General features: G+C 41.8%; 1 protein-coding gene across 1 annotated transcript in view; it reads left to right on the top strand.

Moving 5' to 3' along the window:
* The window catches only part of LOC103364501 (SLIT-ROBO Rho GTPase-activating protein 1), a 42,826-nt gene extending 21,236 nt beyond the window's left edge, over window positions 1–21,590 (top strand). The window contains exons 9-23 of the mRNA XM_008291646.1: window positions 683–784; window positions 4,245–4,442; window positions 5,160–5,244; window positions 5,337–5,364; window positions 5,474–5,507; window positions 6,625–6,685; window positions 8,134–8,211; window positions 8,304–8,438; window positions 10,306–10,411; window positions 12,283–12,507; window positions 15,657–15,736; window positions 16,075–16,276; window positions 17,638–17,769; window positions 19,427–19,760; window positions 21,138–21,590. Of these exons, the coding sequence (XP_008289868.1) occupies window positions 683–784; window positions 4,245–4,442; window positions 5,160–5,244; window positions 5,337–5,364; window positions 5,474–5,507; window positions 6,625–6,685; window positions 8,134–8,211; window positions 8,304–8,438; window positions 10,306–10,411; window positions 12,283–12,507; window positions 15,657–15,736; window positions 16,075–16,276; window positions 17,638–17,769; window positions 19,427–19,760; window positions 21,138–21,590 (2,253 nt within the window). The remainder of the gene's footprint in view (window positions 1–682; window positions 785–4,244; window positions 4,443–5,159; window positions 5,245–5,336; window positions 5,365–5,473; window positions 5,508–6,624; window positions 6,686–8,133; window positions 8,212–8,303; window positions 8,439–10,305; window positions 10,412–12,282; window positions 12,508–15,656; window positions 15,737–16,074; window positions 16,277–17,637; window positions 17,770–19,426; window positions 19,761–21,137) is intronic.
* The last annotated feature ends 2,059 nt before the right edge of the window (window positions 21,591–23,649 follow it).

The following is a 23,649-nucleotide window of genomic DNA, read 5'->3' as shown; positions in this document are numbered from 1 at the left end:
CTCTATGAAACACAACAATCTTGAAGGAGAGAGAACTGAAATGAAAGCTGAATTTCTGTGATTATTTTACAAACTTTAAAAACCTGAAATCTGAATTTTGATCACATGACTGTCGGCCACAGTTGAGTTACTGATGGTTTTCTGGTTGCGTAATGAAGTGTAGAATTTTTTGTTTTTTACAGAATCTGGTTACTGTGAACAGCTGATTTTTGGCAAATTTTAAAATGAGTTTTACCAGTGGAACGTTACACGTGATATGTTCAAGGACCGTCTGAAAATTCAAAGATTTTTCTCCTTTTCAGTTTCTGATTCTGATAAATTGCATCATTTCTGGGTTCAGAGAGTTAATTTCTGAAATATTCATCAGCATAAAATTTGATTCTCAGGCACATTTGAATAACTGAAAGCCTACACAACGACTCAGGAGAAATTTTATTTTACTTTTTCAACTAAGAATTAAATGTGCATGTCGCTGCTAATGAGAAACCAGTTTTCTGCTTCTTATATGTTGTGTTTTGTGGTTACAGAAATGCTCAGATTTATAATAAAAAGTTGTAGTTGTCGGGCAGTGACACATAAATGTCCATAGATTTAAACTGGAATGTGCACCAGCAGATCTATATGAGGACGTAGGCGATGGTGGTGATTTTCTGATCATTGTTGTTGTTTCACTTCCTGCCAGGTGACCCAGATCGCCTCCCAGCCTCAGGTCCAGGCTGAGCTCACGCTTCGCCTCACTCAGCTGCAGACCCGCCTGGCTTCTCTGAAGATAGAGAACGAGGAGGTCAGACACAAACGCACCAGGCTGACTGTCATATATGGATTAAATCTGTGGTGTTTACTGTATTTGGAGGCTTTTACTCCCTGTTTGAGGCCTTAAAGGCAGCACCTCAAACCTGAAGGACAAACTCGGGGAGTAAATTTGCATGTGAACACGCTAATGTTAGCATTTAGCTCAAGACACTGGGATCAAAGTACCGCTTCAGAGAGATGCTAGCATCATTTTGTTTCTTTATTTTCCCGTGTCCTGATTATTTCATTTGTATACAAAGGACTTAGCTTTGAGAAGTCCAGATAAACTTTATTAGGGCTTTTATGTAGCATTAAACCTGTTGCATTAGCATTAGCATTGGCATTAGCATTAGCACAGCTATTAGAACTAAAAACTATAAACAAACTAACCTTTGATCTGATTTTGGTGCTACATCAGCTTGATAATCAGGCCTGAAACAACTCCTGACAAACATTCCCATCAGCCTGTTGCTGCACTTTGATTATAGTAATTAGCAATTATTAGCATGCTAGCTTGTGAAAGCACAAACTAAACATGCTAACTGTAGACATCAGTGTATTAGTAGTGTGTGTGTAGACATGGTAAACCTTATACCTGCTATATATTAGCATGTTAGCATACTGAAGGTAGCATTTAGCACAAAGCACTGCCGTTTACAGCCTCAGGGAGATGCTAGCAACATTTTAAATGTATATCTTCCTGGTTACTTGCTTATTTTATTTGTGTATCGAGGTTAATGTATGTTTTGTATAAAGCATTTGATTTTGAGTGAGTCACTTTTAGGTGAGGTGAAACATGCCGTGTTAGCGTTAGGACTGACGTTGTGAGTAAAAGCTAGCTTTGGACTAGATGTTGGTGATACGTTAGCTTTATAGGCAGATGGAAAAATGACTCCTGAAAAACATTTCCATCAGTGTTCAACTGTACTTTGAGTTTAGTAATTAGCAAATATTAGCATGCTAAACTAAAATGCGAACATAGTAAATGTAGACAATGATGTGTTAGTTATGATGTAGATGCTGCTAACCTGCTAAGCGTTAGCATTTTGATGTTAGCATTTAGCTCAAGGCACTGCTGTTGTGTGTACAGCGTCAGAGAGATGCTAGCATTAGTTTAGATCTTTATCTTCCTGGTTCTTGCGTGTTTTATTTCTGTTTGTTTTGTACAAAGAATTAGATTTTTAGAAGTCCAGATAAACTTTATTTGGGCTTTTACGTAACATTCAACCTGCCACACTAGCATTAGCACAGTTAATATAACTAATACTATAAACTAGCTAGCTTTGGAACTGATTTTGGGATGCGGTTTGTTTGTTTTTTTTGGATTTCATTGTTTGATCTGAATGTTTTTTGTGACAAAGAAATGAGTTTATTTAAAATCTTTCATTCTTGTCTTTATGATCATTTTTCTCAGGCATAGAAATGTTCCTCAGCTTTCAAGTCTATCCTGCAAAGCTCTAATTAGCATGTTCTTCTTCCACTTAGTGACACAAGAGCAGAGCTGCTGGTGCAGAAAGTGTTAGCGATGTGGGCGGATAATCATTTGGATTTATCCTCTGGGGACACCGAATGTTTGCTCCAACTGTGCTGGCAGTCCGTCCACTGGTTGTTGAGATATTTCACTCTGGCTTTGAGTGTTGACTCAAACCTCACTGATTACACATGAAAAATGTTTTCCTCTGACGGTTACAAACTTTGCACAAAGTTATGGTAATTTATACGGTTTTAATGGGGTGATAATGTAGCAGATGTAGCCTCTAAAAATAAAGCCGAGCCACGTGAAGGCGACTGGCTGCTGCAGTCTGCCGGCGTCCTCGCTGTTGTCGTGCACAGAGGGCAGCTGTTAACTCACCCTGAAGGGCATAAAAATGCTGAAGGAGTCGGGATTAATGAGCTGCATCTGCGCGTCTCAGCAGCTTACAGCAGACACACAAACACGCCCTGATTATCGCGTACAAATAAAAACACTTCTACTCCCATTATACGTGCTGTAAATACAAACACACTCTGCATATGTGTGGAGTGTACATAAAGAGCAGTTGTGCCTGAACAAACACTCCTCCGCTGCTGTTTTAGGAAATAGCGTCCCGCCCCGAAACAATTACGGATTCATGACTCGGAGCTCGTGATCCGTGAAGCGGCGATGGGATTAATTCAGGTGTTGGGTCGTGAGACGACAGTCATCCCTCCACTCAGGATCAGCAGAGCACAGATCCTGCAGGTCGATGCTCGTATTTATCAAGCGGATCGGCGCAGGGAGACGGTCTTTGATGGTTTCCCTTATGAAGCCTTTAATCAGCTCCGTTAACGTCTGCAGCTGATATGAAGGAGATGTCGTTAAATAGATGGTCTGACTGTGGGAGGATAAACTAATCGGGCTTAAAGATGTTGGTTTTGCAAAATAATCGTGTGAATTTGTGCAGCCGTGATGCCGAAATCAAGTTTTTTTTGCTACCCAACATCAACAGGAAATCATTTTTCAGTCACTCATGAAGCAAAAATCATGGTGTCAGTTATTAATTTATTAAGTAAGCCGGTCATTTATTCATTTTTTAAAACTTTATTGATTAAAAACAGTGGAAGAGATGATCCGTACATATAAACGGCACCTGAATTTGATTTTGTTTTAATTTTTTCCAGAAAATGTGGTTTAGTAAAATGTTTTATAGATATTTTAGTATTATTTTAGTACATTATAGATGTTTTAGTCAATTTTTTGTCCTTTATTTTTGGTATTTATTTCTTTAAAGGAACAGTGGGAGCATTTGGTGACCATGCATGCAGCCTGTTGCAGCTTGTTTACTCAGTTTTTAGTTTGTTTGTTTTTTTAGCCATCTCTATATGTGGTTTTTTACTGCCCACTTACACATGGGAATAACCTGCATAGAATACCAAAAACTTGACTCATTTATATTCTTCGGTTTTTATTTTTGTCTTATTCTACCTCCAGCTTTTCTTTTTTAAGTTGAAATATGATTTCAATTTTTTTAAATGCTAATATTTGAGTAATTTAATTTATTTTTGAAATTATTTGAGTATTTTTCTGTTTCAATATTTTGTTGTTTACATCCAAGTTTGGTTTTTTTTGTTTTTTTTGTTTTGTTTTTGAGGCATACCTCAACGTATTCTGAGTTTAAACAGAGATTGATTGAATGAGCGTTATACAATTAACATATCGCAAACTATGAAAACACACTAATTAAAACACAGAAAATAGCAAGAATGTCTAAAGATGCTGCCTTCAGTGAAAATTTAAAGTTAAGGTTGACACAATATTTTAGATGTTTCTTTCAGGTTCTTTATGAAATACAAACATTTTTTAAAATTCTAATTTACATATTGTGATGTATCAGTTGTTCAATGCAACCAGGAAACAAACAAGTCGTTCCCACATGGTTTTTAAATCAGCGTCTCACTCCATGTATGTTTACCATATATTCTGTCCCCTGCAGGTGAAGAAGACCTGGGGCGCCACTCTGACCACCCTGCAGGACATGACGGTGCTGGACGACTACGACGTCTCCCAGAGCTTCACCCACAGTCCGTCCTCCGAGTCGGTCAAGTCCAGCGTGTCGGACGGCTACCTGAACAAGCCGAGTCTGGCCAAGAGACGAGCCAATCAGCAGGAGACGGAGCTCTTCTACTTCACCGTGAGGGAACAGCAGCATGTTTGAACTCGGAACGTATATAGACGGGAGAGATTCAGACTTGTCCTGGTCAAGTTTTATGCTGCCAATACGATTCGAGCCATTTAATATTTAGTATCTGCCGACACCGTTTTCCAAGATAATAAACATTTGAAGTGTTAGATCAGCTGTAGTACCTGGTTGTTCCACCAGGTGGAGCCTCTTAATGTTTGTCACTGTAGCGACCAGAGGAGGCGTCACTCAGACTACAGGAAGTTCATGTTGACAAGTAGAGGGCATTATGGGAGTTCAGCTAGCAACGGGGCACCATGACAAAGACTTGTTCGACACTTCATGACATCAGGCTAGCTAGCATTATGGGATGGTAGCGTAGAATTATTACAAATGAAGCATCTGGGATGGCACCCCAAAGGAAAGAAAATATAAATTAAACCATATTGTGGGTATTACCAATTGTAATACTTGGTTAATCTATTAAGCCTGCTGACCTTGATTTAACCTTCTGGCGTGGACAGTCACTGAACTATTGGAAACACAGTGAGCTTTACTTCTATTACTCGTGCTTCATTATTTACTTCACCTTAATGTGCTGCTTTTTCTGGAATATACACCTAATTTATGCTTGTTATTATCGTGGTTTTTCATCTGATTTTTGTGTGGTTAATTCAGTCTAATAAAACTTAATGTCCTCCATCTGTCTGCCTGTTTTTTAATCTTCAGAAATTCCGCGAGTATCTGGAGGGAAGCAATCTCATTTCCAAGCTCCAGGCCAAACATGACATACTGAAGAAAGCCTTAGCAGAAGGTAAGAGGTCTTCTGTCTTATATTTTGTAATACCGACGTTACTCTGCGGTTCTCTCCTGTAACGCTTCCCCTCGTCTTTTTCTGTCCTGCAGGATATAAAGCCGAACTCCTGACTACCAGGTAAGGTGTTATCTCAGGTCGTGGTGCACATTTTCTCTTAATAATAAGTGTTACTTCAGTTTGAGCTCTGTGAAGCTGAGACTCTTCGTCTCTTCGTTCTGTATTGCAGTCGTGGGCGGAAGAACTCCCATAGCAAGCACCAGGTAGAGTTTCGCTTCAGTCCGGCTTCGGCTTGTTTGTCTGCGTGATTGTGGTGATAGGTGATGGTCATGAGTGGAGTTTCCACCTTTAAGAATCCCTGTTTTACTGATACACAGCTGAAAACACCGTCACAGATCAGCTTTGGAGCCAAATGCAAAGTTTATTGGAAACATCTGCGAGGAGGGCACTGCAATGTCAAAAATTCAGTCTGAAAATCATTTGTATGTGTAAGATACAGTATAATTGATGAAAAAACCAAAGTCATGACTTGGTTTGAGGGCAAATGTGTCCTGAATAATAATTAGTTTAGGAAAGTAGCTGGAGTTTTACATGTTTATTGTCTAAAGATAGCTGAAAATGGCAAAACAAGAAAGGGAGATGTAGATGTGTAAAGCACGGTGTCATCGACATAGCGATGAAAGTGTGTAAATTAAGCTTTACAAGCCAAAAAAGGTGTTTATAGAGCTTGATTTTCCCTCAATTTTGCCTGTCAGCTCATATATACAACCTAAAGACGCTACTTAGGGTTTCAAAATGCTGAAAATGTTCAGGGCGGGGCTCTTTCACATTGAAAATGTACAAACAATATGTACCTGTCATTAGGTATGACATCTTTAACAACTAAAACTACATGAGAAAAGTAAAAAATGAAATTAATAGCAGTATTTTTATTATAATAAAACAATTTATGCTACATTTTTCTATGCATTCAGGAATGTACCACATAATTTCAGTGTTGGTGCAGATCTCTGTTACGTACCTCCCACAGTCCTCACATTTCCTGTCTATAGCTCCACTCCGACTATCAGTACAACATAACATTACCTCTTTAATGTACAGTTTTTCCGTTAAGCAGCTTTAACCTTATTAAAATCTTCCCATCCCTCTCGGACTGAGAGTATCAGCTTGTTCCAGCTGTTATTAAATCTATATGATGACTATGCAGTGGACAAGTGGAGGGCAGGATAGAGAACGACTGTCTCATTTGACCTTTATTTATCAAAATGAAGCAAAAAAATACCTTGTAATTTATGACAGATTGATGTTTATGGATATCTGAATATGCTATCAATCAATGTTGTGCTTTATTAAAATACCAATATCTGACTGTATTTATAGGATTCAACCAAAGCCATACCCTTGCTTGTGGAGAGCTGCATCCGCTACATCAACCTACATGGTGAGTTTTACTTGTCAATATTAAATTATTTCAGCAGAAATGATTTGCTGCTGTGGCTTCATCAGGTTTTTTCCAGGTTCAGTCACTAGCTTAGGCTGGACATTAGCATCTTTAGGCTGACAACTACCATTCTTTGGCTAGTCCCTTGCATCCTTAGACTAAAAAATAGCCTCCCTAGGCCAGTCACTAGCATTCCTAAGCTAGTCACGAGTATCCATTTTCTAGTGAACAGTATTCCTAGGCTAGCAAATAGCATCCATAGGCTAACTGAAAGTATTCCTTGGGTGCTCACTAGCATTTGTAGGCTGGACATGTCTTTAGGCTTACAATTAGCATTCTTGGGCGAATCCTTAGCATCCTTAGACAAGAAATTAGCATTCTTAGACCAGTCACTAGCATTCCCAGGCTAGTATCTGTAGGCTAGTGACTAGTATTCTAGGCTAGTCACAAGCATTCCTCAGCTAGACACCAACATTCCTTGGCCAGCTGGTTTATGGATACCAGTGTCTTGGTACGAATTGTAGCCACTGGCATCCAAAGTTTAGTCACTAGCATCTTACAATTCCAATTAGCATTTCTAGGCTTTATCATTTACATTCATCATTTAGGCTAGCAGCTAGCATCCCTAAGCTAGTCACAAGCATTTCTAAGGTAGTCACTAGCAGTCCAAGGCTAGCGACTGGCATTTCCAGGCTAATCTTTCATAGACCTACCCTAACAACTAGAATCTTTAGGCTAGTCACTTGAATTCCCTGACTAGCTACCAGCATCCCTATGACTGTCTAGCATCCTTAGGCTGGCAACTAGCATTTCCAGTGATTAGCATTCATAGGCTAGTCAATCACATTCCTAAGGAGCATTCAAATATACACTGTTTATGACATGCAGGTGAGTTGCTCATTATCTCTTTGTGTGCTTCGGGTCAACATGTTGGTTTAAATTTGCAATATAAATAGCAGCGACTTGACTTGTGACCAGCGAAGTCGGTTAGATATCCGGTGTGTTGCTGAGGTAGGTGTGTGTATTACTGGGCTTGCTGACTGAATCTCTGAGCTCAGTGAGTGGGTGACTCGTCTCGTAGATGAGGAAGAGATCCTGCCAGCCTTTCATTTAACACCACCTCTCAGTCTCTGTGTTTGACATAGACGTCGGCTCCTCTGGCCTTCCTGGAGTTTTATTTTTATCACACCGCCTTATAACAAACAAGAAAGTCTGCACACTGAGAATTACTGTATGTGAAAAAGATTGTTTATTGCGTGGATGTTTTTGGCCGAGGCCTTTCTCAGACTGTTTATGGACATCAGCCACGAACAGATGCTGATGATACAGATGTTAGACTATTTGTTTACCAAGATACATCTGTCACAACCATCCATAAGACCAGGGAACTTCACAATACTAGAATCCACATCAAAATCTGAAGCAGCCCTCTCTGCTCTCCCCAACAGGTCTTCAGCATCAAGGCATCTTCCGGGTGTCGGGATCGCAGGTGGAGGTCAACGACATCAAGAACTCCTTTGAGAGAGGTGAGAGGTCAACTGGAGGGTCGCCTGAGGGCCATGTGGTCGATGATCTGGTTGGGAGGATGTAGTTGACTCTTCGTCCTTCTGTCGTCCAGGTAACGACCCGTTGATCGACGAGGAGAGCAACCACGACATCAACTCTGTGGCCGGGGTGTTGAAGCTCTACTTCAGGGGTTTGGAGAACCCGCTGTTCCCCAAGGACAGGTTCAATGACCTGATCTCCTGCGTCCGTGAGTACTGCAGTCTGTTCGCTGATGGTGTTCAATATGGTTTTTTAATAAAATGGGATTCCATTACAGAGCGACCAGAGGGCCAACTACTTCTAATCGTTTCCAACAAGCAGATGGACCATTGTTGTTGTTGTGTTTCATCTTCTGCTGCATTGTTTAGTTCAAGTAAACAACAAAACGCTAAGGTTTCTCTGTAGATACGACAACACAAAACCAACGTTTTTAAATTTATAGCCCGTTTTGGTAAACCTTCCTCGAGGTAGAGAGAAAAAAGAATCAAATAATTTACTCAGCTTAGTGTAGATTTAGTCTGAGAAACAACCGGATCATTTACAAAACACAAATTAAAGAGAAGAGCGATGGTTTGGAGACAGGTGCCATTTATGCAAATACATCTTTCAGAAGAACTCTGCACTTGTCCTTCCTTATTGACCAAGAAAACAAGTTTACTGACTAACTGTTGGCAAACTTGTTGGCTCACGTTTTTGCTATCAAGCCTGCTAATGATTTGCAAAATTTTAATCTTGAAGAGCTTTATTTTACAACTTTTATCGCTTTTTATGAAACTATTGTCCGTTTACTTTACTGTTAGCAAACTTGGTTGCTTCGAGGGACTATATTTCTGGGTTTTCAGGACAACCTTGCTAACTGCTTGCTAACAGTTACTGACCATGTTGGCTTGGAGAGTTTTATTTTCCCCATTTCAGTAACAAGCTACATGCTAGCCGTTAGCAGGTTTATTAGCTTGGAGAGCTTTATTTTCCAGTGGTCTGTAGCAAGCTTGCTAACTGCTTGCTAATGGTCAGCGAGTTTGCTAGCTTGGGGAGATTCATTTTCCCGTTTTCAGTTACAGCCTTGCTTACTACCTGTCATTGGGTTAGCAAGCCAGTTAGCTTGGTTAGCTTTATTTTCCTGTTTCCACTAACAAGCGTGTTATCTCTTTTTTTAACAGATTGTGCTACAGAGAGCTTAATTTTTCTGTTTTCAGAGCTCATGGTTAGCAAACTTGCTAGCTTGAAGCGCTTTATTTTTCTTATTTTCAGTAACAAGGCTGCTAACTGCCTATGATTTCTTAGCTTGAAGAGATTTATTTTCTCCTTCAGTAACATTTTTTAACATTTCCAAGACAGCAAACAGTTAAGACATTTCTATGGACCACCTGCAAGTAAATGCCTATGAATTAAGTTACGAATCATACACAAAAGACAGTTGACAACTTGCCAACGAATTGAAAAAGTTTTGGGTTTTCTTTGGTACCACAGTGATGCAGTGACAGTTGTCTGTACGTCCGTGGGTAAACTGCAAACAGGAACTGCTAATGGCTGATTTGGACACTTTTAATGAAGTCGCTTTGCCAAAATGTGCAAACACAGCTAAATTCAGCTACAAAACTGTCAAAAGTTGATCCGAAGAGCTGTTATAGGGTCGTGTTAATTTTTCAATCACAACATTGTCTTCATGTGGCCGACTGAGCGTTTAACTTCTCAAATATTAGCGTTGGTTGCCGTGGTTACGGACTAATTACTAGTGTTATGCCGGAGTCGTCTGCCTGTCTGTGCAGCCAGACTCGTCGCCGTAACACTCGAGTCTTGTGTCCGACCTGGAACATTGGCGCTGCCTCCATCTGCTGCCGTGAAGCACAGCCTGCGTCCTGTCTGCCTGCTCAGCCCACACACATTCCACTTTCCCTTCTCGCTTTCTGCGCCTTTTGTTTCGCCTCGGTGTCTCTTTGTCTTTCTGAAACTCATCTCCTCGTCGGCGCCGACATGGAGCCGGCTGCTTCTCTTTCTGCTCGGGAAGTGTTACAGACACCTCGTCACGTCTCCCAGTGATTCTTTTTTTTTTTGTTTCTTCTTCTTGTGTGCAGGAATAGAAAACATGTACGAGAGGGCGCAGTGCATCCGGAAGATCCTGCTGGGCGTCCCGAGGGCGACGTTGGTGGTGATGCGCTACCTGTTCGCCTTCCTCAACCAGTGAGTGTCCACTTACGCCCAGCCGGGCCCTCGTCGGTAATGATGATGATGACAACGACGATCCCTTCACGTGGCTTTAACGGCCTCTCGTAGTGAAGTGCGCACTCACAGAGCAGAGATGATAAAACTGAGCTCATTTTGTTTCCGCAGCCTCTCAAACAAATATAGCATGAGCGAGCGGCGAGGGATGGCGAGGCAGGAGGTGTGAGCAGGAAGTGTGAGGTGCAGGTGTGATGTACCAGCCGGCTTTATTAGCGGCGTTCAGCCTCGGCGTTATTAAACCCGCTGAAAATATTTCCGTCGCCGTTTCACTCCCAGGTCACGCTGAAGCTGCAGGAATCAGGGCCCAAGTTTAACGTAAAAACCTTTTATTGAGACTTGGAGGCAATAATGTGATTTGGCAGAATTAAACGATGAGGAGTCGTAAACGGGCGAGAAAATTTAATTGTTTTACAGCAAGCAGAAGAGAAAAGCAGAATAACAGACAGTTTTTAAACCAGCATAACTATGAAAATCTGTATTTAATTAAACAAAAGTTTAAAAAAATTATTGTTTTACAGTTATTCTGTTTTTGTAGTTGTACATAAAAGCAGAATGAATCGATAGCAGACAAATTTAACTGATAAAATAACTACATAAATCTTTTTTTTTACCTTTGCTTGCAAAAATTATACTTTAACCTCCAAACAGGGAGCGCTTTGTGGGTGTTTTTAGCTCCTGTGTCATTTTTACTCACAGTTTAAACGTCCTGCAGCTTTATGGAAACAGAAATCAGAAATGTCTTGTGTGCAGCAGGACGCAGTTATAATGAGACAAGAAAGAAAGCTGAATTTATTTTACAACAATTGGGAGAAAACTGCAATTATTGTTGATTTAAGCAATTTTTTCTGTTTTTTTTACAGCATCTGGTTCCAGCAAATAGATTTTGATGAAAAAATATCAAAATTTTAGGCTTAAATTTGGTAAATTTTTGGGTTTTGGTTTTGATTTTTTACAGTATCTGGTTCAAGCAAAATAGATTTTGAATTTTAAGCTTAAATTTTGTGAATTTTTGGATTTTTTTTGCATAAATGGTTCAAAGGCTGTTGTAATGTTCTGACAATTAGTTCTGTTTTTATAGTTTCTGGGGCTTGTTTTCAACATAACATGTCTTTCAAACCCACTGGCAGCTTTTAGAGGGATAAAGAGTGAAACGAATCCTACTGAGTCTGTTTTTTAATTAGCCTTTTGTTACTATTATCCTTAAAAAGGTAAAATTTAGGAAACAAAATGGCTTAAAAATGTTATTTTTCATCATAAATGGTGTTAAATTTGAAGGTAATGTATGGATCATATCAGCATTTGTGGATTTAAAGCTGTAAATTGATCATTTTACACATTTCTGTCGTCCTAATTGAAGATTTTAGTCAGATAATATATTTATGAAGCAGGAGATCTGGACACTACAGCCAGCTGTTATATTTGTTTATTGCAGCTCGTCACATGTAAAATTTGACATTTTCCAAACAGACAGCACTGTTCCTACATTCAAATACAAGCATGAAGGAGGGTGATTACAGACATTTGGTGGTTATATAACTTCCTCCCCCATTTTCCTCCATTTTTTAAGTCTGCTTTAAGACTTCCTGTCCGACCGAAGCCATATGCTTATTAATTCATCTTCCCATGATTTAAAATTCAGTCCCTCCATTACATAAGTGTCATATATCGTCTTTAACTGTTCGTCTATTCCTGCTGGGAGACGTTTCCTACCTAATAATAGATACCGTCTGATCCTGGTGGCAGGACATTTTCAGAGTTTCCTCACTTTAGAGAAGTTGGTCGGTCTCTCAGTGAAACTTGGCCTCAGCGTTCTCCTCCTGTTCCCTCAGTCTCTCCCAGTACAGCGACGAGAACATGATGGACGCCGGGAACCTGGCCATCGTGTTCGGCCCGACGCTGCTGCCGACGCCGGACACCCTGGACCAGGTGGCCTGCCAGGCTCACGTCAACGAGGTCGTCAAGACGGTGATCCTGAACCACGACAACATCTTCCCCGACACCAAGGAGCTGCCCGGCCCGGTTTATGAGAAGTGCATGACTGGGGACCAGTACTGGTGAGGACTCGTCCACCGGTTAGCTCATCAGTCGCTGAAAGGGTTCACGTTTTAGATCAGGATTAACCTCCTGGTTCCGGGCTTTTTTGGTAAAATTCTTACTTTGGTTGTTTTCAGTGATGCACGATATTAAAATTTCTGGCCGATACCGATATTAAGATATCTGATACCGATATCACCGATGTCGATATTCAATATTTGTTCACACCAAGAAATGAGTGTAAGTGTGAGAACGTGGAAACTATTCAAAAGAAGTCCAGATTAGACTACATAGTCTTCTTTATTACAGACGTAAAACGTATTTTAACATATTTAAGTCCAGGACCATTTAAGTAAAAACATCTATCAGACGTAGAGACGAAGGCGCTGATGTTAGTCAATCATCGTTTTTTCACGTCGGCTGAATTTGTTAATCGGACCGATACCGATATATCGGAAATAAAACTGTAATATCGGCCGATACCGATGTGCTCGTCGGTATATCGTGCATCCCTGGTTGCTTTAAAATTGTCACATTTGAACACAGACTTGAAACAAACACTGATCGTGTTTCCATAACGTGTTAATTTGCTGATGTTTGAGGTGTTAGAATTAGAAAAGTTCGTAAACAGTCATTTTTGCTTGCTTCGGGCGACTTTTAGCCATTTTCGATAAAAACTTTTTCATTGGTGATTTCTAAATAATTTCTGACGTCACAAACATTTGCCTCACTTGACCGATGAGCTGTTTCTTTTGTTGCCTTCGTATCCGTTTATCATTAAACATGGCCGACACCAGCTGGCATGAAAGAACAATTACAACTTTCTCAATTAAAAACAACCGAAAGCATTGTTTGTAGACTTGTCTTAAGTTTTCTCTTGTCGATGGACAAAGTTTCGTTGTTTTTCAAGAGCTGACAAACAACTTCAAACAATCTTCTACTCAGCTAGTTGTAGCAGTGTGGCCTACAGCGCCACCTGCTGATGACACTCTGCAGCCTCGCTAGTTTATTATTTGCTGCTTTTCAAAAGGTCTCTTCAAATTTGCCTGACAGTCATAGGAAATGCCCAATGCCGAGAAGCATCCCTGCATCATGATGCTGCCGCCGCCATGCTTCACAGTGGACATGGTGTGTTTGTGATAATATGCTGTGTTTGTTAGCGTCTCGTCCAAAAAGCTCAATTTTGGTGTCATCAGACCAAAGAACCTTCTTTCAGAGTCTCCAGAGGACTTTCTGGGAAACTATTCTTTCTGTCTTTACACTTTCTGGCTCATGAATGGTCATTTTGGCGATTTAAAAAGTAAAAAGTAGTTTGGTTTTGTTCAGTTCACATAGCAAAGACTGGTGCTGAAATGATATCTTGTGCAACCCCACAAAAGTCCTTCATTCACTCAACCTTTATTCAAATCTCGAGGAATCATCATTTGTTAAGTTTTAACGTCTATTTTGTAGCACAGAAGCTAACAGCAGTGTTTCATGTGCTGCCCAATCGCTCTAACCAGTTGTGTAATGACAGTTGAACAGAGGAGCTATGTTTGGTGGCGTCTTACCGTCCAGTGCTTTATAAATAAAAATAAACCGATGTCTGTCTCGTCTTGCTGCCGGCCAACTTTTTCTCAGCGAGAGCAGCGATGAGTAGAGTAGCTGTCACATCTAATGAGTCTGGGAGCCGAGTGTTGAACTGAATCGGAGGCTTTCAGAGTGGAGGCAGAGGCGTTTCTATAGATCAACATAATCTAAGACAGACAAGAAGACAGCCTCAATTATTTGCTTTCTACTGAACATGAGAAAATCAGCTTTGTCTGCGTACAAATACCCAGTTTTTCGTCGTGGCTTGCTGACAAGTGTGTCAATATGAAATTTGCAGAGCCTAAAAACAGCGTTCACTCCCCGTAGGAGTTTTCCCCTTTAATTGCTTTGGTTTGTGGTTGATATTGTTCCGCTTTTTGACAAGAACGCATCAGTGATGACGGTACGTCGGACTGCTGCAAAGCTACAACTTCTCAGACTGGACTCTGACTGGGCCTCCAGAACATTGTTGTCTTTAAACCATTTCTGTGGAGCTTTGGCTGTTTGCTTCAACTCGTCTTGATGGAAAACAAGTCGTCTCCAAGTCGCAGTTCTGTTTCCGACTGCATCAGGTCGTCCTCCAGGATTTCTCTACACTTTACTGCATTCGTTTTACCCTCTACTTTTGCAAAACTTCCAGGGCTGCTGCTGAGAAATATATCATGATCATGAAATGTATATATATCATGAAATATATCACTACCATGCTTCATGCCGTGCTTCACGTCATGATGCTGCCACCACCGTGCTTCACAGTACGGATGGTGTTGTTTGTGATGAAGTGCCGTGTTTGGTGTCCACCAAACATCCGGTCTAGTCTGATGGACAAAAAGCTCAATTTTGGGCTCGTCGGACCAAAGAACCTTCTTCCAGTTGACTTCAGATGCCTTCTGTTTATCTACAGTCCAGATTTAATGTGAACTTTCTCCCATAAAGCTTGACTTTGACTGTAGTCTTCTGTTTTCACTTGGACATGAAAGCATCAATATTCGGAGGAAGCTTCCAAAGGGGGCTTCTGTAGACATGGTACGTCCAGTAGCAAGTGAACGCACCATTATTTATATGTACGTCTGTGCCTGAATATATCGCTGTTTACATACGCTTCATGGTGTACATTATCTCCAACAAGTATGTCGGGATCAGGTACTAATCAGGTAATTCTGTAATTAAAACTTCTACGAGTCTTCCAACACTGATGGTATTTATGGTGTTGGTCTGGATCTCACTTTGACATCAAAGAGTCTTTATTGTAAATCCTTATCTAAAAAGCTGAATTAAACTGATCAGGATTCAGTGTTGAGGAGCAATAAAAGGGGAAAACTTCAGAGGGAGGTGAATACTTTTTATAAATGTGAGGTTTTGGTCCGAGGCGCTGGGCGTGTCCCACTCTGAAAAGACCAGGTTTCAGTTTCACCTCTTGGCGTCGAAGCAGCCGGTTGGAAACGCTGCCTTCAGTCTCGCTGTAGCTGCAGACGTCTCCGATGAGCAGCTTCGCCTCCCGCTGTGCCTCCGTCCTCCCTCTTTTGTTCACATATTGAATGGTCGGTGTGATTCGCTGCCTGAGCCTCTCCTCTTCCTCTTCTTCTTCCTCCTCCTGCAGCGAGAGTCCGTTCAGCGAGCCGGGAGCGTTGGAGGAGGCCGAGCCCGACGCCGGCACCGAGACCCAGACCAGCGACGAGGGTACGCTGACCCCTGACCTCCACACGGTCGCCCACACCGCCGAGCCTCTCCCATGCTGGTGGAGAGGGGTTGCTACGGCAACTGCAGCCATGGAGACCACCACCACCACCACCACCTCCTCCTCCCCTCCCTTCCTCCCTTCCGTCTCCACACCCCACCCTGCCTCCCTCATCTCATCTCGCTCCATCTGAATTAATAGAAAAGACGTGTTAATGCTGCCTCCCGATTGGTGGAGCCGTGGGCGGAACAAAGCCCCTCAGCTGACTGTCAGGTTCAGGTTCACCTCCTTTTCCTCACCTCCCTCTTTCTGTCTCCCCCCCCCCCCCCCACCCCGGCAGAGGGCGAAGCCGTGGAGGCGGTGGCGAGGTTCGACTACGTGGGCCGGTCGGGCCGCGAGCTCTCCTTTAAGAAGGGCGCGTCACTGCAGCTCTTCCAGCGGGCGTCACATGACTGGTGGGAGGGCCGACACAACGGCAGCCACGGCCTGGTGCCTCATCAGTACATCGTGGTGAAGGACAGGCGAGTGCACAGCCCCAGATGGTTTGTACACATCAGGCACCCAACAAGTACTCGGAAGTAAAAATAGCCACAGCACGTTCTGATAGTACTCCAAGTATTCACACAAATAAGATGTACTGACATGTAGGGTTTTATTTTAGTAGCAAATATTTTAATTTCTACACTTTTTTTCTAAATTTTAATTCTATATTTTACATTTTTTATTGTTAGGTTTTAAAAACTGTGCCTAATTTTAATTTTATTTATTTGTTGCATGTGGAAAAGATTAATTTTTTTTATTATTATTTTATTAGCAAGTCATGCTCTTTTTTTTCTTAATTTCAGTTTTATATATATATTTTTTTTTTTTTTTAATTGGGTTTTATGAACTGTGTGTTCTTATTTTTTATTTTTATTCTTTTAAAAAAATTTCACATAAATATATTTGTATATTCATGCTTCTTTTTTTTTAATTTATTGGCAAACATTTTTTTAATTTTTCAAATTTATTAAGGCAGTCAGTAGAGCACTTCTCTCATTTTCAGTTCTATATTTTTTAAAAACATTTTGTTATTTTTTTTACTTTATAATTTGGTCTTTAAAACATTAATTTCACACATAAGTTTTTAGAAAAAATGTTTACAATATTTGCTATTTTCTTTTTTCATCATTTCAGTTTTACTTTTTTGTCAATTTAATATTTTTTGTTTGTTTTCTGTCTTCATAATAGCATGAAATGCATGATATACATGTAACCAGATACTGACAAATAATTACAAAAATATTTTCACATACAGATTGATTGTTTTATGCACAACAGCTGCTATTTATTTATATTTTACAAATATTTAGGTTCATTTTAGCCAGTCAGGCTTTTTTTTAAATTTAAATGTATTTTTTTATTATTATTATTAGTTTTATATTATTTGGTGCTTCATATAAGTGAAACATGTACAACTACATTTTATAAGGTCATTATGGAAATTATAGAAAAAATTCTGCAACTATTTCTGCTTGTTTGCTGCAGCTACAAAAGCAGCTTTTTAATTTTTACAGTTATTATTTATATTTATCATGTCTCTACACACTGAATTTCATGTTTACATCAAGTGTTTGTTTTCAGGTTTATAATATTTCATATGTCTACAGTCTAATAATGTTAATAGTCCTGATTCCTTGTGTAAACGTTCTGTTGAAACTCCATGAAGCAGGTGTTTGATCCGCCGTCAGGCTGCACTGATGGATGTGGATCTGCTGGATTTGTTGCTCACTGGATTGAACGCCTTGTTGATTAACAGCCTTATTGGACTGAGCGAGTCTCTAACCGCGGCTATCGATCACTTAATGGATGGATGGTGTGTGTCGTGTTGCCTCGCTGATTCAGAGTGTGTCGCCGTCTGCAGGGCCGACGCCATGTCCGACACGCTCAGCCAGAAGGCCGACAGCGACGGAGGAAGCAGCAGCACCGACGACAAGCGGTCCAGGAGCGAGCTGAGCTCCCCGACCGACATCCGGCCGCCGGAGACCTACAACAGGTAAGACGCCTCCAGTTGTCATGAGCTCAACGTTAAACCCAACTCTCACCTCTAAAAATACCTGCCAAGCTCATCGTGCCGTTATCACAGCTGGCTCTCATGTGACCGGTTCCTCCGTCTGCAGCCTCCAGACGATTCACACTTTTACTCCTCACAGTATTTACCCGACCTGGAGATGGAAATCCAAGTGTAGCGAGGAGATACAGGGGAGCAGCAGTGGTGGAAGGAGTAAATTAAAGTTCTCATTCTGCAGAGAAATGACAGATTTTTATGTCTGACATTCATAAATAGTAACACCTGTGTGTCACCTTTACACTATGTCGCACAAAAATGTGGAAACCACCAAGAAATGACCTCAAAATCAAACACTGTAAAGGATCATTTTACTCGAATTTAGGACAAGATGAAGCAGTAAATTCTCCAAAAACAAAGATTTTTTCAAAAGAAGTACATCATAAGAATAAACCAAATGTAAGAAAGTGGAATAAGCTGTTTTCAGATGTCATATTTGTCTGAAACGTGGTCACTTTATTCAAATATAAGACAAGAAAAAGCATTTAAAGGTCCCATAATGTGCCCTCTGACAACAGACTAGTAAACAGACTAGTGAAGGTCTCATATGTACTCAGAATGTGTCTTTACATTTATCAGCTCACAATACAACAATGTTGTTTAATTTAATAATTACGGTATAGTTCCTGGTTTAATTCTAAACGAGCTGTTTCAGTGTCTGTAGCTTTAAATGCAGTTGACTCCGCCCCCTTCAGGAAGAAGACTCACCCTGTGTCTGTGCAGGTACAAACATGTTCCTAACTTTCTTTCTGAGGATCATTTAACTTGGAAATATCTGTGAATTCTCAGTGAATTTGTTGAGTTTAACAGACGATGTGATAAAATCATATTTCAGCTCTGAAGTGAAGCCGGTTAACACGTCATCTGGATGAGTTTCAGTCGCTGGTTCCTCCTCGTTCTGCTGTCTGACAACAGAAACTGTAAAATCAGTAAATGAGAGCAGCTTCATTGTGAGTTCAGCTGATGTTAAAATGCAGTTTAATGAGCACAGAGAGCAGGAGAGAAGTTCAGGTTGAACACACAGGAACCCGCTCAAAGTTTCCATAGAGCTCTGAGCTAACGTTAGCCACATTAGCTGCGCAACATGCAGAATTCTCCTCTTGTTTTGTTGACATTACCACCAGTAATACCAGTAAACCACTGGCTGTTTAGTTCCTCAGATGCTGTCAGTGCATGAAAACTCTTGTGTTCACTCTTACAGCCGACAGCAGAACATCTGGTGTGTTTTGCTGGCGGCTGAAACATTTCAGAGACTAAACACAAGCAGCTCTAGAGAGTAAATAAACCAGGTGGACTGTGAGGCGGATTCTTATTCTGATTGGTTCACCTGGAGGCAGTGAGGGGGCGGAGCTACACAGTCTGAGCTGACTATTGGTTCCTCACTTTCTAACCAGAAACTGGATAAAATTCACTCATCCAAGTTTGTAAAACATCCAAAACACAATAAAAACTGATTTTCACCACATGGGACCTTCAAGTCTCACATTTAAAAAACTAAACTGGGTTTTTTTGGCAAACAAATAATTGATTATTCGGCTGTTAATGATTTAATTAACTCCTGTTTGTTTGTTCTTCCTGTTTGCAGTCACAGGAGGAAGAGAACCGACGGTCTGTTCCGTCGTCCGCTCTGCCGTTCCAACGACAACCACGGTAACGGCAACGTGATGGAGCGGAGCTCTCCGCCCGTCACCGGCCACTTCAGCCCCCGGGAGCTGCTGCTGGGGCGGGGCCAGGGCCTGACTCCGCCCCTCGACAGCCCCGAGCGCCGCCGCCGCTCCGCCGCCGTCACCATGACGGTGAGCCGACACGATTCGCTGCGACGGCCGGAGGACACGCCCATCAGGCGCTCCAGCAGCGGGCAGCACGGCTTCAGCGACAACCACCGGTCCCGGGCGCTCGACCCGGACACGCTGGCTCAGGTACGACTACACAATAAGATTACTGAAACACAACTAATGCAATAATAATAATAATTCAGGTTGCAGCTCCACAACTGTGAGGTTTTATCGAACAATTCGAGGCTTCACAGATAAGAGAAAAGTTTTAAACACACATAGTTTGTGTCTCCACAAGCATGTCAGAGCGAGATCTGAAAAAACTAAATTTGTACTGCTGCCTAATCAAATTTTTAAACTACAGAGTAAATAACAGGATTCAAACAGTGAATTTGTGTCTTAAATATGGTTTCATGGCCTGTAAACTGTTTTGAAACGTAAACTTTAGCAGCTGAAGAGCCAGAAGTTTACCTCAGCAGGTGGTGGAGACCAAAACAGAGCTGGTACACTGTAAGAACTGGTTTTATTTTTCAAACAATTTGATGTTACTTCACAGATTTTTCCTATTTTGTTTGTTACTGGCTTAATCATAGAAAATAAAAAGCTCAGAAAACTGTAAATTGTGCCCACATCGGAAGTCTTCAGTGACATTTGACTGTCTTTTGAGGCCTGTTACAGACTCAGATTATAAACTACTGGAGCCAGTTTAGTTTATTTTTAATCAGCAGCACTAAATGCCAAACCAGACACGCTGGCTAAACGGCTAAATGTCGCTCCATAGTTGAAATGCTGCGACACCTGAGCAACTTTATAGCATCCATAGAGGTGCAGGACTTTACATTGCAGTGAAAAATGAGTCGAGAGCACAAAAAAAACCCAGAAACTGCTTCCTAAATGTTACAGTTTGTTGACATCCAGCAAGGAACAGTAGAGAAACAGTGAAAAGGATGTTTAGGTTCTAAAAAAATCATCGTATGAAAATATTTTGGCTCCAGAGAGGATGATGTCGCCCAAAAAGAGGTTCTTTGTGTTGAACTTTTTGATTAAAAATGTGGAAAAACACCCAGAAACTGTTGTTGTGAGGCTTAACCCTTTATCAGACAAAGAACCATAAATGGTAACTTCCTTTAGAAATGGCAGGATCAGGTGACTTCATCCAGCCAATCAGCGAAGGCGACATCACCACACAGCCACTATAGCCTCTGACCAATCAGGAGAGAGCTGGAGTGATAGTTTGAGTATCATAAGTTCTGTAAATGTTCCATCTTCTGTGTATTTTACAATAATTAATCCACTTATTATTTGGATTGTTTTATACCCTCGTTTGATGAGGAGTCGTATTTGGTTCATCTGGTTTAACTTTGATTTGCAACCTGAACCTAGAACTTTTTAAAAACAGCCAAAAACAGACTAAAGGTCCTCTTATATCCACCAATCAGTATCTCAACCCTCTGAAGGGTTGATGCTTGTCTGGGTTCTTCAGACTTTAGAACCTGACTTCTCTCTCTGGTCGTCCTGCAGGACATCGAGGAGACGGTGACGGTGGCGCTGGGCGAGCTGCGGCAGCTGGAGCGGCAGGGCTGCCGGCCGGCCCCCGACGTGGTTCTGGACACGCTGGAGCAGGTGAAGAACGGACCCGTCACCGCCTGCTCGTCCGAGTCGCCGAGTCCCCACAGCACCCCCAGCACCCCGGGTACGCCCGGCACCCCCGGGACCCCCGGTACTCCCGGGACGCCCGGCACCCCGAGCCCCCTCAGCCCCCTGAGCCCCATCAGCCCGCTGCCCGGGCCTCCGCCCGGACCTCCCCGACCCGCCAACCCGTCCCCCGACGCCCTGGGCTCCTTTAAGCCGGTGGCGGCCGCCCGGATCGGGGCTCCGCTGCGGCCCCCCGCCCTGAGGCCCAAACCCATGGTCCCGCCCAAGAGCAGCACCCCGCCTCTGCCCCCGCCGCTGGACAAATCCTGCACCATGTGAGCCAAACCAGGCCGATCGAAGGCCGAATCAGGCCTACCCGGGCCAAAACTGGGCCAGAAGAGGAGATCAGGGTACTGCTTAGTGTTTATAATCAACATGAGGGTAGAAACGGTAGGAAAGAGGAAAAGGCTTTTAATGTAGTAATAAAATATAATATATGACATGACCTATGATATGATATGCCATGATATTTATGTGTCGTCAGGTTGGTGTGTATCTCTTGGTGTGTAGGAGTTTCCTTTCTCCATGTATTGAAGCATTTATCAAAGGTTAGCTAAAAGAAGAGGAGGACGGCGGCGGCCCAGGCGGACGTGGGGGTTGTAGTCCAGCTGCGGTGAAGTGTAGTTCCAGTGACGTGAGTGTCGGCTGTGCTGTGGTGACGACGGGCCGCCGCCCCGCGAAGGCTTTTCTTAGACCCGATTGGCTGCTGTGTCTGCGACGACTCGATTGGTTGACGGAAGAGGACGCGACGACGGTTTCGACAGCGTGCGTTTATAATTTATTTTTTTATTTCTCACTCGGTTCAGCTGCTAAAAGCTCACTTGCACCTCAAAAAAAAAAAACAACAAAAAAAAAAAAAACACGAAACTCCTCTCGAGGTTCAGTGACACAGAACTTATTTATTCCAGCTATTTAATGAATGTTTCCAGTATTTACCGACTGTTCAGCCATCTATTGAATGTTCGGCGAGCGACGTCGACTTTTTAACAGCCTTCTTGTGTTCTTTCGGATTTTTGGGGAGGGGAACCCACGCCCGGACCGGAGCTTCTAACAGGGTGGTCGAGTGTCGGAGGGCCTGAGCTTTTTTTTCTGGGACGGGGTGGGATTTTGTTCTGGTTTGTTTGTGTCGGAGTGAGTGCGTCCTGCCTGCCTGCCCTTGTTCTGCTCCCTTGTAAAGTGCAGAAGCACCAGAATAGTGATAGATAATTCATGCCTGCCTTGAGTGCCAGAACACGCGAGTGTGAGTCGGGGTGGGGGGAAACGAGTGCAAAAAAAAGCATGCCACTTCCTGTGTGTGTGTGAGTGTGTGTGTGTGTGTGTGTGTGGAACTAAAGGTTTACCTGCTTGTTACACTGAAGTCACTAGTTAACCTTAAATTCACAATAAGCTAACAGGGTGGGGCTCTCGTGTGAAAACGCCCAAAAAAAAAAAAAGAAAACCAACAAAAAAACAAAAACACTTGAACAGCACACTGAATGTGGACCGGCTGCGAGTGTGGCGTCGAGTCGTGCTGACGTGGGCTTTCGGATGCACATCTGTGTGTGTGTGTGAATGTGAAAGTGCCTTTTTTTTTAAATCCTTGTCCTGTTTTTGGGGGTAAAAGTTGTGAAATCCACTCACGCATGTCCTGAACGAAGAGCAGCAGCACTCCGAATGAAATAATCATAAAAGTGTTTAGTAGATTTACTGAATTATGAATTCTAGCATTAACCCATTGTGACATTGCACTTTGATGTATAGGATCGTGTACTTGGCATGTAGCATCATAACATGTTGGTGCATTTTAACTCAAAGGGAGGTTTCTCTGAATGTGTTTGATAATTAAGGAAAATGGTTTTTTGTCCGTTAGTGTTGCTGTATTTGAAAAACGGAGCTTCCTCGAAGACGAGCTCATATAGCCAAATGGATTGTATCAATGTGTTGTATTTATATTATAAATAAACCTGAATAAATTAGCATTCAAGGCATTAACTGATGGAACCCTTCTTTAAATGAGATGTCACTAAATGTTTCGTTTGAACACTCAATAAATAAACCTCCAGGTGTGTTCTGTAGACCGCCGGCTTCTCGACTGTTTCTTCAATCGGACGCAACATTAAAACCACAAACGGGTTAAATCAGGATTAATTATCTGTCTGTTGGGAAAAATCAGGAGGAAAATGAGTGAGAATCTGAGACGCTGGGGTCGAAAAAACGCCAAAACAGCAGGTAATTAAAAAAAAGAAGAAATTTAGTCACATCAACTCGTCTTTTCTAGTTACCGTAGTGTAAACACATGAGTTTTGCTAATTTGTACTTAATTGAACTTAAAATGACATTTTTAAATATTCAAACCATT

Source organism: Stegastes partitus, unplaced genomic scaffold (genome assembly GCF_000690725.1).
Source record: "Stegastes partitus isolate 25-593 unplaced genomic scaffold, Stegastes_partitus-1.0.2 Scaffold753, whole genome shotgun sequence".
NCBI lineage: Eukaryota > Metazoa > Chordata > Actinopteri > Pomacentridae > Stegastes > Stegastes partitus.
The sequence above is the reverse complement of the archived record's forward strand: the minus strand, read 5'-3'. Positions and strand labels throughout refer to the sequence as shown.